We start from the raw sequence: 17263 nt of genomic DNA on the forward strand, positions 1-17263 counted from the left end.
TCAGTGCTTTTGCACTTCTGAGCCAAAATGTTTCTTGTTTTACCATTTTGATCTACAAGAATGCAGCCTGAATATGTTTCCATGCATCCATGTAAGTCAAAGGCTTGTAACTTGTTTCTTATATAACAGCCTGCAGTTTCAAAAATGGCACAGGATTGTCCTTGCAAATATGTTCATTTCAGCCCATTTCCTCCCACTACCTTGTTAATGCTTCTTCTATGAGGCCAAGTGGCATCCAGATGCCAGCACCACAGCAAGAGTGAAATTGGAAATGATATGTGTCAGCCAACACACATTTTGGTGCCTCAAATGTTTGCCCTGTTTCTGGGTATATTTGACTTGCTGATTCCATAAAGGACATCAGTTCTCCCCTCTCAGTTCTAGTTTATGAGCTACAGAACAGGTGCCATCTACCCGACACCATCTGACCACCTATAGAAAATACTGATAGCCATATGTAAGAAACTAGAGGAACCCCAGGAATAGGACTAACAACCAAAACCAAGATTTTCTGTTTGGTGGGGCAATAGTAATAATGATAACAACAATAATAATTCTATTTCTTAGCTGCCTCTTCTCATGGCTCAAGGAAGGGTTACAGCATAATTAAAATATATTAACATTGTAAAGACTGGCATACTGGGTTGTCTCCGGGTTGTATGACCATGTTCTAGCAGCATTTTCTTCTGACGTTTCACCTGCATCTGTGGATGACATCTTAAGAGGATCTGATGGTAGTAAAGTGAGTGGAATGTTCAGGGTGGGAAAAAGATTGTAAAGATTCTATAAACACATGTAATTAAATGTATTTCTAAAAATTATACATATTGAAATATATTTTTCTATAAAATTCATATCAAAATAAATGTTTTATAAACAGATGGGCATGAGAGCACATGGGCAGAAGAGCCGCAGCTGTATGAATCATGGGAGTCATATACCCAGAGTCTCCTAGGGAAACATTGAGCAGATGTGTCCTCTGAGTTCACCTGTTCCTATCTTTCCACTCTGACATTTGCTTGGCCTCCCTTTGAGGCAGGGGAGCATTTTCTGTAAGTATATATATATATATATATATATATATATATATATATACACATGCATTCGTCCATACCTCCATCCATCTATCCATCCATCCCCAGGTGCCATTTTGCAGTAATGTGTTTGTTTAGTGAATGTGAGGCATGAGATACCAGATTTCCCATGCCTTGCAGTGAAGCAAACCACCATCTTCTTCTCCCACCAACCAACTGATGAGGTGGTAAGAGCTGTTCAGCAGTGGGACTCTCTGCCTTGGAGTGTGGTGGAAGCTCCTTCCTTGGAAGCTTTTAAACAGAGGCTGAGGCCCCTTCTATATAGCTTAATAAAACCCGACATTTTTTGCTTTTAACTGGAATCTATGGCAGTGTGGACTCAAAAAACCCAGTTCAAAGCAGATATTGTGGGAAATTCTGCCTTGATATTCTGGGATGTAGGGCTGTGTGGAAGGGCCCCTTGATAACCCAGTTCAAAGCAGATACTGTGGAATGTTCTGTCTTGGTATTCTGGGCTTTAGGGCTGTGTGGAAGGGCCCCTTGATATGCCAGTTCAAAGCAGATATTATGGGATTTTCTGCCTTGATATTCTGGAATTTAGGACTGTGTAGAAGGGCCCCTTAATAACCCAGTTCTGTGATAATATGATAGCTGGGTCCAGAAGCGCCAAGCATTACGTGCATTCCGCACTAGGGTTGTGAATAAGGGAAGGGGAGAGCAGCACACTGAGGGCAGGAATATACTTCAATTTGGTGGAAGGATAGAAAGGAGGGAAGAGTTAGGATAAACTTTAAGGCTCCGGCCCAGCGTACCTGTCCAAACGTATCTTTTTCTATGTCCCACCTCGGAGTATAAGATCTTCTGAGGATGCCCTGCTCTCGGCCCCGCCTCTATCACAAGTGAGGTTGGTGGGGACGAGGGACAGGGCCTTCTCAGTGAGGGCCCCTCGCCTGTGGAATTCACTCTCCGGGGAAATTAGGTCATCAACATCCCTCCTCTCCTACAGAAGGAAGCTGAAAACATGGATATGGGACCAGGCTTTTGGGTAATCTGGCAGACTGACAAGGTAATGATGACCAGAATTTGGAAAGGACTATGGTAATGCTGAATGGACTTACAGATTTTAGAACTCGGTGAACGTTGGCCAACAGATTGGCTTTTTAGTTGTTATTGTATTAATTGAATGTTTTAATTATTGTGGTTATTGCTGTCATGTATTTTATCTGATGAATTGTTGGCATCGATTTGTGCCGGTTGTAAGCCGCCCTGCCCCCCCCCCCCCCCCCCCCCAGGTAGAAGTACCCGAAATAAATAAGGTTTAGGGTTTGGGGTAGGGTAAGGTTTAGGTTTAGGGTTAGAATTAGGTTAGAGGTTAGTCTTAGGCTTAGGCAGGCATGTAGCCGGGGGGGGGGGGGGGGGGGCTTGAGGGGCTTCAGCCCCCCCCCCCCCAAATTCTCATGGTGGTCTGCGAGAAGGCCTTACTGGTCCATTATTTAAACTGTTACGTTTATTCATATCATGATCTGATCACCATGCTCAATATATCCCATATGCATGGGGGTATTGGGGTAACGATACAAAAGGTTTGCTAAGGTAGACCCTCTTTCACTCAGACTCAGCCCCCCCCCCCCTCCTCCCGAATCAAACTCAGCTCCCTCCGAATCAAAATCCTGGCTACAGGCCTGGGCTTAGAGTAAGGTTTTGGGTTAGGATTAGGGTTAGGGTTAGGGTTTGGGTTAAGGTTTCGGCTTAGGGTAAGGGTTAGGATTCAGGTAAGGGTTTTACCATTAATGAATTCTTACATTCCTTCTATAATATCTGTGTTCCATTCTGCATTGCGCAAACAAGTGCTCCTGAAGGAGTAAAGCAGAAAGAGCGTAAACCTCAGAACTTCCAGAGCCAGTTTTCATAGGATTAACCCCAGTTCAAAGCAGATATTGTGGGATTTTCTGCCTGGATATTCTGGAATATAGGGCTGTGTGTAGGGCCCTTTGATGATCCAGTTCTAAGCAGATATTGTGGGATTTTCTGCCTTGATATTCTGGGATATAGGGCTGTGTGGAAGGGCCCCTTAATAACCCAATTCAAAGCAGATATTGTGAGATTTTCTGCCTTGACATTCTGGGATATAGGGCTGTGTCAAAGGGCCCCTTGATAAACCAGTTCAAAGCAGATATTGTGGAATTTTCTGCCTTAATATTCTGGGATATAAGGCTGTGTGGAAAGGCTCCTTAATAACCCAGATCAAGGCAGATATAGTGGGATTTTCTGCCTTGATATTCTGGGATATAGGGCTGTGTCAAAGGGCTCCTTGATAACCCAGTTCAAAGCAGATATTGTGGGATTTTCTGCCTTAATATTCTGGAGTATAGGGCTATGTGGAAGGGCCCCTTAATAACCCAGTTTAAAGTAGATATTGTGGGATTTTCTGTCTTAATATTCTGGGACATAGGGCTGTGTGGAAGGGCCCCTTGATAACCCAGTTCGGTGATAGTATGATAGCTGGGTCTGGAAGCGTTACGCACATTCTGCAACAAGGTTGTGAAAAAGGGAAGGGGGGAGTGGCACACTGAGGGCGGGAGTATACTTCAATTTGGTAGAAGGATAGAAAGGAGGGAAGGGTCAGGATAAACTTTAGGGTAAGGTTTAGGGTTTCGGGTAGGGTAAGGGTTCAGATTAGGGTTAGAATTAGGTTTACGGATTAGCCTTAGCCTTAGGATAAGGTTTCGGGTTTGGGTTAGGATTAGGGTTAAGGCTTAAGAGTTAGGCTTAGGGTAAGGTTTAGGGTAAGGCTTAGGGTTCAGGTAAGGGTTTTACCATTAAAGAATTCTTACATTCCTTCTATAATGTTTTAAATGCTGTGTATGATTTTTATGTTTTTATAGTACTGTTAGTATTTTTAAGTATTTATCATTTTTTTTAATTTGTTGTAACTGGACCAGCAGCGAATTGTTGCTTATTGTTAACTGCTCCAAGTTGCCCTTGGGCTGAGAGTGGCGGTATGTAAATGTAGTAAATATAATATAATATAATATAATATAATATCTGTGTTCTATTCTGCATTGCGCAAACAGTGCTCCCGAAGGAGAGAAGTGGAAAGAGCGTAAGCCTCAGAGCTTCCGGACCCAGCTTTCATACTATTACCCCCAGTTCAAAGCAGATATTGTGGGATTTTCTGCCTTGATATTCTGGGATATAGGGCTGTGTGGAAAGGCCCCTTGACAACCCAGTTCAGTGATTTTCTGCCTTGATATTCTGGGATACAGGACTGTGTGGAAGGACTCTTTAATAACCCAGTTGTAAGCAGATATTGTGGAATTTTCTGCCTTGATATTCTGGGACATAGGACTGTGTGGAAGGGCTCTTTAATAACCCAGTTCAAAGCAGATATTATGGGATTTTCTGCCTTGATATTCTGGGATATAGGGCTGTGTGGAAGGGCCCCTTGATAACCCAGTTCAAAGCAGATATTATGGGATTTTCTGCCTTGATATTCTGGGATATAGGGCTGTGTGGAAAGGCCCCTTGACAACCCAGTTCAGGGATTTTCTGCCTTGATATTCTGGGATACAGGACTGTGTGGAAGGACTCTTTAATAACCCAGTTGAAAGCAGATACTGTGGAATTTTCTGCCTTAATGTTCTGGGATATAGAGCTGTGTGGAAGGGCCCCTTAATAACCCAGTTCAAAGCAGATACTGTGGGATGTTTGGCCTTGATATTCTGGGATATAGGGCTGTGTGGAAGGGCCCCTTAATAACCTAGTTCAAAGCAGATATCGTGGGATGTTTGGCCTTGATATTCTGGGACATAGGACTGTGTGGAAGGGCTCCTTAATAACCCAGTTCAAAGCAGATATTGTGGGATTTTCTGCCTTGGTATTCTGGGACATAGGGCTGTGTGGAAGGGCTCTTTAATAACCCAGTTCAAAGCAGATATTATGGGATTTTCTGCCTTGATATTCTGGGACATAGGACTGTGTGGAAGGGCTCTTTAATAACCCAGTTCAAAGCAGATATTATGGGATTTTCTGCCTTGATATTCTGGGACATAGGACTGTGTGGAAGGGCTCTTTAATAACCCAGTTCAAAGCAGATATTATGGGATTTTCTGCCTTGATATTCTGGGACATAGGGCTGTGTGGAAGGGCTCTTTAATAACCCAGTTCAAAGCAGATATTATGGGATTTTCTGCCTTGATATTCTGGGATATAGGGCTGTGTGATAGGGCCCCTTGATAACCCAGTTCAAAGCAGATATTATGGGATTTTCTGCCTTGATATTCTGGGATATAGGGCTGTGTGATAGGGCCCCTTGATAACCCAGTTCAAAGCAGATATTATGGGATTTTCTGCCTTGATATTCTGGGATATAGGGCTGTGTGATAGGGCCCCTTGATAACCCAGTTCAAAGCAGATATTATGGGATTTTCTGCCTTGATATTCTGGGATATAGGGCGTGTGATAGGGCCCCTTGATAACCCAGTTCAAAGCAGATATTATGGGATTTTCTGCCTTGATATTCTGGGATATAGGGCTGTGTGGAAAGGCCCCTTGACAACCCAGTTCAGGGATTTTCTGCCTTGATATTCTGGGATATAGGACTGTGTGGAAGGACTCTTTAATAACCCAGTTCAAAGCAGATATTATGGGATTTTCTGCCTTGATATTCTGGGATATAGAGCTGTGTGGAAGGGCTCCTTAATAACCCAGTTCAAAGCAGATATTGTGAGATTTTCTGCCTTGATATTATATGGTTGTGTGGAAGGGCCCATAGGAAGGGCCCCAGCAGCATTATGTATCTGTGTGTGTAATAAATGTGTATGCTACCTTTAAAAGCCTTTTCCATCCATAATAGGGGTCTGTTGCTTCTGGATCCAAAACAAACCTCACCTCTGTTGCATTTGGAAAGGCAGTTGGCTCATTCTGAGGAGTTGTATTTGGAAGGCCCTTTGCCCTCTGTCAGGGATCAGTATTTCAGGCCTTGGGGCTGACAGCCGTGCCAGCGGCTCCTTTAAGGGAGCAGGGTGGGGGAGACGCGTGTGTAAAAGGAGGAGGAGAGGAAATCACCCGTCTTGTGCAAAGAGCATGCGCTCTGGAGGCAAAGGCGGGGGAGCGCTGGGGTCCTTTTCCTCGCCTGCCTCTGGAGCAGCAGGAGCACCAGCGGCAGCAGCAGCAGCAGCAGCGGGGTTACCTTCCCAGCCATGGAGGAGAAGGAGGACTAGCAGCAGCCCATCGCCTCCAGGAGCAGCAGGGAAAGGGGAAAGCCTGAGAAGGAGGACTCGCTCAGCAGCAGGAAGCCTGTTTGGCAGCCATGGGCAACGAGGCCAGCCTGGAGGGAGGCGAAGGGCTGCCCGAAGGTGTGGCGGCGGCGGTGGCGGCGGAGGGGGCCCCGTCTTCGATCCCGGGCGGCGTGGCGGCGGATCTGAGCCAGCTGAGCGAAGCGGAGAGGAGGCAGATCGCCGCTGTCATGTCAAGGGCGCAGCAGGGGCAACCCAAAGGGAACCTCGCCGCCCAGCCGCCTCCTCCTCCTTCTCCAAGGCACGCAGTAAACCTGTCCGATGGTTTGGGAGGGGGAGGGGGAAGAGAGGGCAGGAGGGGAGGGAAGAGATGCAAGCAATGCGGCCTGAGCCGGGTCTGCCCTTTCCTGAACCGGCGCGGACATGAATCCCCCTCCGTAGGGCTCTTCTCCCCCTCCATTCTCCCTCCCCCATCTTTCAACCCCTTCCTAAGAGCTCTGCGTCGTCCATCTGGCTCATTTTCCGTATTCTGGTTCATGCGGGAGTGTTGTAACCCCACCTTAAAGGGATGGAGCTAAAATGGAAGCCTTCCTTTTCCTTCCTTTCTCTATTGGAAGCCCTCCTTGAAGGTCTCAGGGTTGGGGAGGGGGGGGGCTTACAGAGCCATCTGCTCTCCTTTTTTTTTCGCCACACATCCTTTGATCGCCCCCATCTCCATGCCCTTCCTACTCCCAAAGCAGGATCATTAATTCCAACGGAGCAGTCTTGTGTAGGATGCGTGGGGAGGCGCCGGCAGGAAGAGCGTCTTCCCTGGTCTGTCTTCAGCCCCTTTTACACCGCCACATTATCCGGTTCAAAGCAGGCAATCTGGATTTTATATGGTAGTGTAGAAGGGTCTCTCTTTCCCCCCACGACTCTTATTCTGCCGGGAGAATCACTTGAGTCTCTCCCACCTGGTGATTATAAGGTATATCAGGCCTGCTTTCCCTTGTCCATGGTGCTGAAATTGCCCCAAAGTGCTGGCTTGCCTCTCCCACCTGGTGATCATAAGGTATATCAGGCCTGCTTTCCCTTGTCCATGGTGCTGAAATTGCCCCAAAGTGCTGGCTTGCCTCTCATGCCTGGCACATCAGGCCTGCTTTCCCCTTGTCCATGGTGCTGAAATTGCCTCAAAGTGCTGGCTTGCCTCTTGCGCCTGCTGATCATAAGACACATCAAGCCCTCTTTCCCTTGTCCATGGTGCTGAAATTGCATCAAAGTGCTGGCTTGCCTCTCACGCCTGCTACACCAGACCCTCTTTTCCCTTGTCCATAGTGCTGAAATTGCCTCAAAGTGCTGGCTTGCCTTTTCCGCCTGGTGATCATAAGGTAGAACATCAGGCCCTTCCTCCCTTGTCCATGGTGCTGAAATTGCCTCAAAGCGCTGGCTTACCTTTCGCACATGGTACATCAGGCCCGCTTCCCCTGTCCATGGTGCTGAAAATTGCCTCAAAGTGCTGGCTTGCCTCTCGCGCCTGGTTGATCAGGCCCCGCTTTACCCCCTGTCCATGGTGCTGAAATGGCTCTCTATGGAGAGCAACCTTAAGGAATGCTGCTTCTTGTTGGCCCCTTGCACACAGCTATATAAAACCCATATGGAACTGAATTATATGGCAATGTGGACTCAGATAATCCAGTTCCAAGCCTATGGCGCCTGGTGATCATAAGGTACACCAGGCCCGCTTTCAATCCATGGTGCTTATCTATTTATTTATTTATCGTGTCATCTGCAACCATACCATTGTATTACAATTCTAACAGAACAAAACAAACACACAGATTTAAAAAAACTAAAAAAATTCCACAGATTGGCTCTGCATCTCGTGGTGCCAGAGCGCAGTCTGTTCAGCACCTTCCAAGTCGCCCAGTCTTCTGTGTGCCCAGGGGGGAGTCTCTCATCTGGTATCACTCACGAATTGAGGTGCTGGGTTTGGGCCTGCCACTTTTGGACTCTCGCTTGCTGAGGTGTTCCAGTGAGTGTCTCTGTAGATCTAAGAAAACTATGTCTTAATTTAAGTCGTTGACGTGCTGGCTGATACTCAAACGGGATGAGCTGGAGATGTCTCTGCCTTGGTCCTTTCACTATTGGCTGCTACTTCCCGGCAGATGTCAGGTAGTGCAATACCGGCTAATCTGTGTAATTTCTCCAGTTGTGTAGGGCGCAGACACCCTGTGATAATGCAGCATGTCTCATTAAGAGCCACATCTACTGTTTTAGCATAGTGAGATGTATTCCACACTGGGCATGCGTACTCAGCAGCAGAGTAGCATAGCGCAAGGGCAGATGTCTTCACTGTGTCTGGTTGTGATCCCCAGGTTGTGCCAGTCAGCTTTCATATGATGTTGTTTCTAGCGCCCACTTTTTGCTTGATGTTCAGGCAGTGCTTCTTGTAGGTCGGAGCATGGTCCAAAGTGACTCCCAGGTATTTGGGTGTGTTGCAATGCTCCAATGGGATTCCTTCCCAGGTAATCCTCAGAGCTCGGGATGCTTGTCTGCTCTTAAGGTGAAAAGCACATGTCTGTGTTTTAGATGGATTAGGGATCAGTTGGTTTTCCTTATAATAAGCAGTAAGAGCACCTAGAGCTTCGGAGGGCTTCTTTTCAACCATCCCAAAGCTCCCTTCTTGAGTTGTAATGGCACGATCATCAGCATAGATGAAACTCTCTGTCCCTTTTGGCAGTGGCTGGTCATTTGTATAGATGTTGAACATGGATGGAGCAAGCACACTCCCCTGAGGCAGGCCGCCATCTGCTTCTGTGGCCCTGGAACTCAACAAAAAAGCTCCTGTTTTGTAGCAGGTTTCCTATGAGGCGGGTGAGGTGGTAATCCTTTGTGATATTATACATTTTTCTCAGAAGGAGGCGGTGGTTCACAGTATCATAGGCTGCTGGCAAGTCTATGAAGACAGCTCCTGTGATCTGCTGCCCCAAAGTGCTGGCTTGCTTTTCGCGCATGGTACATCAGGGCCGCTTCCCCCTGTCCATGGTGCTGAAATTGCCTCAAAAGTGCTGGCTTGCCTTTCGCGCATGGTACAGCAGGCCCGCTTCCTCCTGTCCATGGTGCTGAAATTGCCTCAAAGTGCTGGCTTGCCTCTTAAGCCTGGTTCATCAAGCCCCGCTTTCCCCTGTCCATGGTGCTGAAATGGCTCTCTATGGAGAGCAACCATAAGGATTGCTGCTTCTTGTTGGCCCCTTCCACACAGCTGTATAAAACCCACATGGAACTGAATTATATGGCAATGTGGACTCAGATAATCCAGTTCACAGCCTATCACGCCTGCTGATCATAAGGTACACCAGGCCCGCTTTCAATCCATGGTGCTGAAATTGCTCTCTATGGGGAGCAACCATAAAATTGCTGCTTCTTGTTGGCCCCTTCCACACAGCTGTATAAAACCTACATGGAACCAAATTATAGGGCAATGTGGACTCAGATAATCCAGTTCAAAGCCTATGGCGCCTGGCAGGCATGTAGTCGGGGGGGGGGGGGGCTTGGGGGGCTTCACCCCCCCCCAAATTCTCATGGTGGTCCCAAGAATGTCCTACTGGTACATTATTTAAACTGTTATGTTTATTAATATCATGATCTGATCACCATGCTTAATATATCCCATATGCATGGGGGTATTGGGATAACGATACAAAAGGTTTGCTAGGATATTCTCTTTCACTCATACTCAGCCAATCCCCCCCCCCCCCCGAATCAAACTCAGCTCCCCCCGAAACAAAATCTTAGCTATGGGCCTGGCGCCTGGTGATCATAAGGAACATCAGGCCCGCTTTCCCCCTATCCATGGTGCTGAAATGGCTCTCTATGTGGAGCAGCCATAAGGATTGCTGCTTCTTGTTGGCCCCTTCCACACAGCTGTATAAAACCCATATGAAACTGAATTATATGGCAATGTGGACTCAGATAATCCAGTAAAAGCCTATCGTGCCTGGTGATCATAAGGTACATCAGGCCCGCTTTCCCCTGTCCATGGTGCTGAAATGGCTCTCTATGGAAAGCAGCCATAAGGATTGCTGCTTCTTGTTGGCCCCTTCCACACAATTGTATAAAATCCATTTTGCACTGAATTATATGACAATGTGGACTCAGATAATCCAGTTCAAAGATAATATTGTGGATTATCTGCCTTGATATTCTGGGTCATACGGCTTTGTGGAAGGGCCCTGAGGTGGTTTGGCCTGGAGGAGACTGTAAGGGCAGTCCCCAAGTTGCGAGCAATATTGGTTCTGCTGGTTTGTTCTTAAGTTGAATTTGTATGCAAATCAGAACAAGTACTTTTTTAGTGTAACTCCAGCCATATATGGCAATGTGGACTCAGATAATCCAGTTCAAAGACAATATTGTGGATTATCTGCTTTAATATTCTAGGTTATATGGCTGTGTGGAAGAGCCCTGAGGTGATTTGGCCAGAAGGAGACTGTAAGGGCAGCCCCCAAGTTGCGAGCAATATAGTTTCTGTAGGTTTGTTCTTAAGCTGAATTTGTGCTTCTCCTGTGCGGCAGGGGGTTGGACTAGATGGCCCATATGGTCTCTTCCAACTCCATGGGTAAGTCCAGCCATATATATGGCAGGAGTTACACTAAAAAAATTGGAACAAGTACTTTTTTAGTGTAACTCCAGCCATATATGGCAATGTGGACTCAGATAATCCAGTTCAAAGACAATATTGTGGGTTATCTGCCTTGATATTCTGGGTTATATGGCTGTGTGGAAGAGCCTTAGGTGATTTGGCTAGGAGGAGACTGTAAGGGCAGTTCCCAAGTTGCAAGCAATATAGGTTCTGTAGGTTTGTTTTTAAGTTGAATTTGTATGTAAATTGGAACAAGTACTTTTCTAGTGTAACTCCAACCATATATGGCAATGTGGACTCAGATAATTTAGTTCAAAGCCAATATTGTAGATTATCTGCCTCAATTTTCTGAGTTATATGACTGTGCGGAAGGGCCCTGAGGTGATTTGGCCAGGAGGAGACCTTAAGGGCGGTCCCCAAGTTGCAAGCAATATAGGTTCTGTAGGTTTGTTCTTAAGTTGAATTTGTATGCAAATCAGAACAAGTATGCTTTTAGTGTAACTCCAGCCATATATTGCAATGTCGACTCAGACAATCCAGTTCAAAGCCAATATTGTGGATTATCTGCCTTGATATTCAGGGTTATATGGCTGTGTTGAAGGGCCCTGAGGTGGTTTGGCCAGGAGGAGACTGCATGGGCAGTCCCCAAGTTGTGAGCAATATAGGTTCTGTAGGTTTGTTCTTAAGTTGAATTTGTGCTTTTCCTGTGCGGCAGGGGGTTGGACTAGATGGCCCATATGGTCTCTTCCAACTCCATGGGTAAGTCCAGCCATATATATGGCAGGAGTTAGACTAAAAAAATCGGAACAAGTATTTTTTTAGTGTAACTCTAGCCATATACATGTGAAAAAGTTCTTGGAGTCTTCATGGACAACAAGTTGAACATGAGCCAACAGTGTGATGCGGTAGCTAAAAAGGCCAATGGGATTTTGGGCTGCATCAAAAGGAGTATAGTGTTTAGATCAAGAAAAGTTGTAGTGTCTCTCTGTTCTGCTTTGGTTAGACCTTACCAGGGATACTGTGTCCAATTCTGGACACCACAGTTCAAAACAGATATTGACAATAATAATAATAATAATAATAATAATAATACTCCACATAAATAAAAATGCAATGTTTATTTGTGGGATTAACATAACTCAAAAACCACTGGATGAATTGACACCAAATTTGGACACAATACATCTATCAGGCCAACGAGTGTCTATCACTCATAAAAACACTGAAAAACACAGCAGAAGAGACTTAAAAAGCCAATAAACAAAAAATACATTACAACGCATATGCAAAACCATATATACACAACTAAAACACATATACACAGACTGGGCCACAGCAACATGTGGCAGGGGATGGCTAGTAATCCATATAAATAAAAATGTAATGCTTGTTTGTGTGATTAACAGAACTCAGAAACCCCTGGGCAAATTGACACCAAATTTGGACACAATATACCTATTAGGCCAACAAATGACCATCACTCATTAAAACACTGAAAAACACAGCAGAAGAGACTTGACACGCCTTCCTCTTGGCATGTTTCTCTCTTTCCCCCTCCATTCGTGCCTCTTCAAGTTCTACAGCACTGTTGGTCACAGCTGATCTCCAGCTAGAGTGCTCAAGGGCCAGGGCTTCCCAATTCCCTGTGTCTATGCCACAGTTTTTAAGGTTGGCTTTGAGCCCATCTTTAAATTCTCCAACCTTCCATTTTCTGTTCTTGAATTCAGAGTAAAGCAACTGCTTTGGGAGACGGTAGCTGGGCATCCAGACAACGTGGCTGGTCCAGTGGAGTTGATAGCCGAGGACCATAGCTTCAGTGCTTGTAGTCTTTGCTCCTTCCAGCATGCTGACAGTTGTCTGCCTGTCTTCCCAAGAGATTTGCAAGATTTTTCAGAAGCAACACTGATGGAATTGTTTCAGGAGTTGCATGTGACATCTGTAGATAGTCCATGTTTCACAGGCATATAGCAGGGTTGGGAGGACAATAGCTTTATAAACAAGCACCTTGGTATCCCTATGGATGTCTCAGTCCTCTGTGCTTCATTTGAAAAAATGCTACACTTGCAGAGCACAGGCAGTGTTGTATTTCAGTGTGGAGAGGTGGTTGCCAAGGTAGTGGAAATGATCGACATTTTCTAATGTTATACCATTAAGCTGTATTTCTGGCATTGGAGAGGGATTGGCTGGTGACTGCTGAAAGAGCACTTTGGTTTTCTCGATGTTCAATGAGAGGTTGAGCTTCTCGTATGTATGTATGTATGTATGCATGCTTGTAGGTCTTCTTCTGAATGCGCACAGACGACGTTGTCATCAGCATATTGGAGTTCTATAACTCACGATGCTTCAAAAGCGTAAAATAATTCCAAAGTCATCACTGAGTCATATACATATTTTACTGAAATCACTTGTTTCCCCCATTCCTGTTTATTCCACTATACCTCCTTTGTTGTAGTTGCTAATTATCATCAAATCAGCTTTAAATTATAGTAACCTTATGAATTAGACCCCTTTAAGACATGCTGTCACATACAGCCTTGCTCAGGTCCTACCAATTAAAGGCTGTGGCTTCCTTTATTAACTCTATCCACGTATAATGCAACAATTCTCTTTTCCTACTTCCTTCCTCTTGTTGAATATTATCACCTTTTGCAATGAGTCATATAATCTCATGATACATCCACAGCACAATAGCCTCAGTTTGGTTCTTTTGCCTTCTTGTGAGTTTTGGGGATTGATTTGCTCTGGGACCAATTGCAGAGGAAGAAAATACATGAATTATCCTAAATGTTACAAGGGAAGTGTAAAATTATTTTATGTCAACATTGTAATTTGAAATAATTAATCATTTTAAATTATCCCCTGTCCTGTTGCCAGACTTCCTGTGACTGCCCCTTCCAACTTTTTCCAAGCTGCTGTGCAAGCAACTAGTTATCCTAATGTAACAGTTTAGCCAAGTAATATTCAGACTACTTTTTAAAGCCACACATCCTTGAACCAATGTCAACTCTATTGGTAGACTGCCATTTTTATATCTTTAATATTCCTGTACTTATTTAATCTAAAACAAGAAGGTTGAATCAGATCAGGGGCTTATTCAGTCCAGGACAGTTTTTCATCATGGCTAACAGAATGCCTAGGGAAATCCACAAATAGTGTGAAAGTGTACTGTTTTCCAGCCCTTGAAATTGAGCTTTGGTAAAGATAAAGGTAAAGGTTTCCCCTTACATTAAGTTTAGTCATGTCGACTCTGGGGGGTGGTGCTCATCTCCATTTCTAAGACGAAGAGCCGGCGTTGTCCATAGACATCTCCAAGGTCATGTGGCCAGAATTATTGCATGGAGTGCCGTTACCTTCCTGCAGAAGCAGTACCTATTGATCTACTCACATTTCCATGTTTTCAAACTGCTAGGTTGGCAGAAGCTGGGCCTAAAAGCAGGAGCTCACCCCGCCAAAAAAGTAGGAGCCCCCGGTGGCGCAGTGGGATAAACCCCTGTGCTGGCAGGACTGAAGACCGACAGGTCGCAGGTTCGAATCCGGGGAGAGGTGGATGAGCTCCCTCTATCAGCTCCAGCTCCTCATGCAGGGACATGAGAGAATCCTCCCACAAGGATGATAAAAACAACAATTCATCCGGGCGTCCCCTGGGCAACGTACTTGCAGACGGCCAATTCTCACACACCAGAAGTGACTTGCAGTTTCTCAAGTCGCTCCTGACACAAAAAAACCCACTCCCCAAATTCAAACAGCCAACCTTTAGGTCAGCAAGTTCAGCAGCTCAGTAGTTTAACCCGCTTCACTACCAGGGGGTCCTTGAAATTTGGTACTCCATAGCTATTGATAGCTTTGCCCTCCATGAATTTATAGTTCCTTTTAAAACCCCTCCAAGTTAGAGGCAATCTCTGTGGTAGTGGGCTTCAGTAGCTGAATACTGGTAGTATGATGCTTCAAGAAGTGCTTATCTTAATTTCCCACATCTTGAATTTCCAACCAGTTGACTTCACATTCTAGTAGTTTGGCCCCTATGGCCCCTTCCACCCAACCATACAACCCAGAATATCAAGGCAGAAAATCCCACAATATCTGCTTTGAACTGGGTTATCAACTGGTTTAGCCTGAAGAAGAGAAGGCTGAGAGGAGATATGATAGCCATGTATAAATATGTGAGAGGAAGCCACAGCGAGAAGGGAGCAAGCTTGTTTTCTGCTTCCTTGGAGACTAGGACGCGAAACAATGGCTTCAAACTACAAGAAAGGAGATTCCATCTGAACATGAGGAAGAACTTCCTGACTGTGAGAGCCGTTCAGCAGTGGAACTCTCTGCCCCGGAGTGCAGTGGAGGCTCCTTCTTTGGAAGCTTTTAAACAGAGGCTGGATGGCCATCTGTCAGGGGTGATTTAAATGCAATATTCCTGCTTCTTCGCAGGGGCTTGGACTGGATGGCCCATGAGGTCTCTTACAACTCTTTGATTCTATGATTCTAAGGGGCCCTTCCACACAGCCCTATATCCCAGAATATCAAGGCAGAAAATCCCACATTATCTGAGTGTGGGCTCAGATAACCCAGTTCAAAGCAGATATTGTGGGATTTTCTGCCTTGATATTCTGGGATACAGGGCTGTGTGGAAAGGCCCTGAGTCCACACTGCCATAAGAGGTCTATGAGAGAGCACTCTAACCTACAGAATTCTATGAGTATTTCTTATTCTATTTTCTCTTGCCTATTAAGTGCTATTTCCCCTGCTGAAATCTATAGTTGGAGTCAACATATGTGTGTTTCCATGATACTTACAATAATTCATAGAAGGAAAGAAAGAAAAACAAATTAGTGATTAATAGTAACTGAAACAGAATAAATTAGCAGATACAAAATTAAAAGGAATAATTATTTTAAAATACATTAATTAGTTTAATTTATCAGCAACCACATTAGCTTGCCCTTAAATCTGAGAAAAAATGGTGTTCTCCATGTAGTTATGGAACTAGTTTCACATATTCCTAGTTTCACTTCTCCTCTTAGGACAGTGATTCCTGGGGATCGGGACCCCGGGGGGGGGTCATAAGGGGGTGTCAGAGAGGTTGCCAAAGACCATCAGAAAATAGTATTTTCTGTCAATCATTGGGGTTCTTTTTTTTGTATAATATTTTTATTATATCATGGTTTAATACATTTGTTATACATTGTTTGTTTTACTGCAGATACATATTATTCAATACAAGCTACCATACTTTTGGCATCTAGTATTATTTTTCTGCTTATACATATTATCTATCCCTCACCTCTGTGCTCCCCTTCCCCCTCAAAGCCACAACTTTTACATATCATCTGTCCAAAATTTCAATTCTTCCTGTGGAGGTAACTTTCCTTCTTTATTTTTTAATCCTTTTTTGATAAATTTTCTCCATACATCATCAACATCACTTTGTTTCCATATACCTCTTTTAACTTTTAATATACATGTCAAGTTATCATTTATTGCCAATTTCCATACTTCCTTGTACCACTCCTCTATTTGTATATTTATTTCTTTTTTCCATGGGGGTTCTCTGTGGGAAGTTTGGCCTAATTTAATTGTTGGTGGGGTTCAGAATGCTCTTTGATTGTAGGTGAACTATAAATCCCAGCAACTACAACTCCCAAATGTCAAGGTCTATATGTCAAGGGCTGTAAAGCTGTTTCCCTGGAACCTTCGAGAATCTTTAGATGATCTTAGGACTGGTTCTCCCCCGGGAGGTCTTAAGGGTCGAAGCCTTTTTACAGGAGGAAATCTGTACACATCCTGTACATTGACTTCCCTGTAGAAAACTAACTGAAATGGTTCCTCCCTCTTCCCAAAACCCAGAAAAATGGGCGGAACCAAAGCTAAATGAAGATGGACAGGGGGCTTTCCCTATGACTGCAAACTATAACAGGAAGCCACCCTGTTGCAAAATCTCAAGCCTGAGATTGCAAACAAACCTTTAGTTCCAAGCAAATAAAATTGGAGCTCCTGGAACAGCTGTTCCAGAACAGTACCCCCCGAATAAAAATCCTGGCTACAGGCCTGGTCCAGTGCATGAAAAAGCATCCTGCATATCAGATATTTACATTACAATTCATAATAGTAGGAAAATACTGTGTTAAGGGGTCACGGCATTAGGAAGGTTGAGAAACATTGCTTTAGGACCTCCTGTACAAGCTGTATCCTCTTCTCAATACACTTATCATCCATCCCATTGAAGAAAATAGAATTTGCTATTATCTATGTTTTTGTGCACTTATGTAAAATCCAGGATATGCTGTGTATTAATAACTATTGATAACTGAATAAGTGATTCCCTTTGCCATTAGTGAGATGTTTTGTTATGTATTAAGAAGTCTTTGATCTACTGCTTTCAG

At 44.6% G+C, this 17263-nt stretch overlaps 1 protein-coding gene across 5 annotated transcripts in view; it reads left to right on the plus strand.

The window, feature by feature from the left end:
* The first annotated feature begins 6103 nt into the window (after positions 1 to 6103).
* Positions 6104 to 17263, plus strand: part of PCLO (piccolo presynaptic cytomatrix protein) — a 337168-nt gene continuing 326008 nt past the window's right edge. For all 5 annotated transcript variants that reach the window (XM_060778188.2, XM_060778189.2, XM_060778190.2 and 2 more), the window contains exon 1: positions 6104 to 6572. In XM_060778188.2, the coding sequence (XP_060634171.2) occupies positions 6346 to 6572 (227 nt within the window). In that variant the 5' untranslated portion in view covers positions 6104 to 6345. The remainder of the gene's footprint in view (positions 6573 to 17263) is intronic.

Source organism: Anolis sagrei, chromosome 5 (genome assembly GCF_037176765.1).
Source record: "Anolis sagrei isolate rAnoSag1 chromosome 5, rAnoSag1.mat, whole genome shotgun sequence".
Lineage (NCBI taxonomy): Eukaryota > Metazoa > Chordata > Lepidosauria > Squamata > Dactyloidae > Anolis > Anolis sagrei.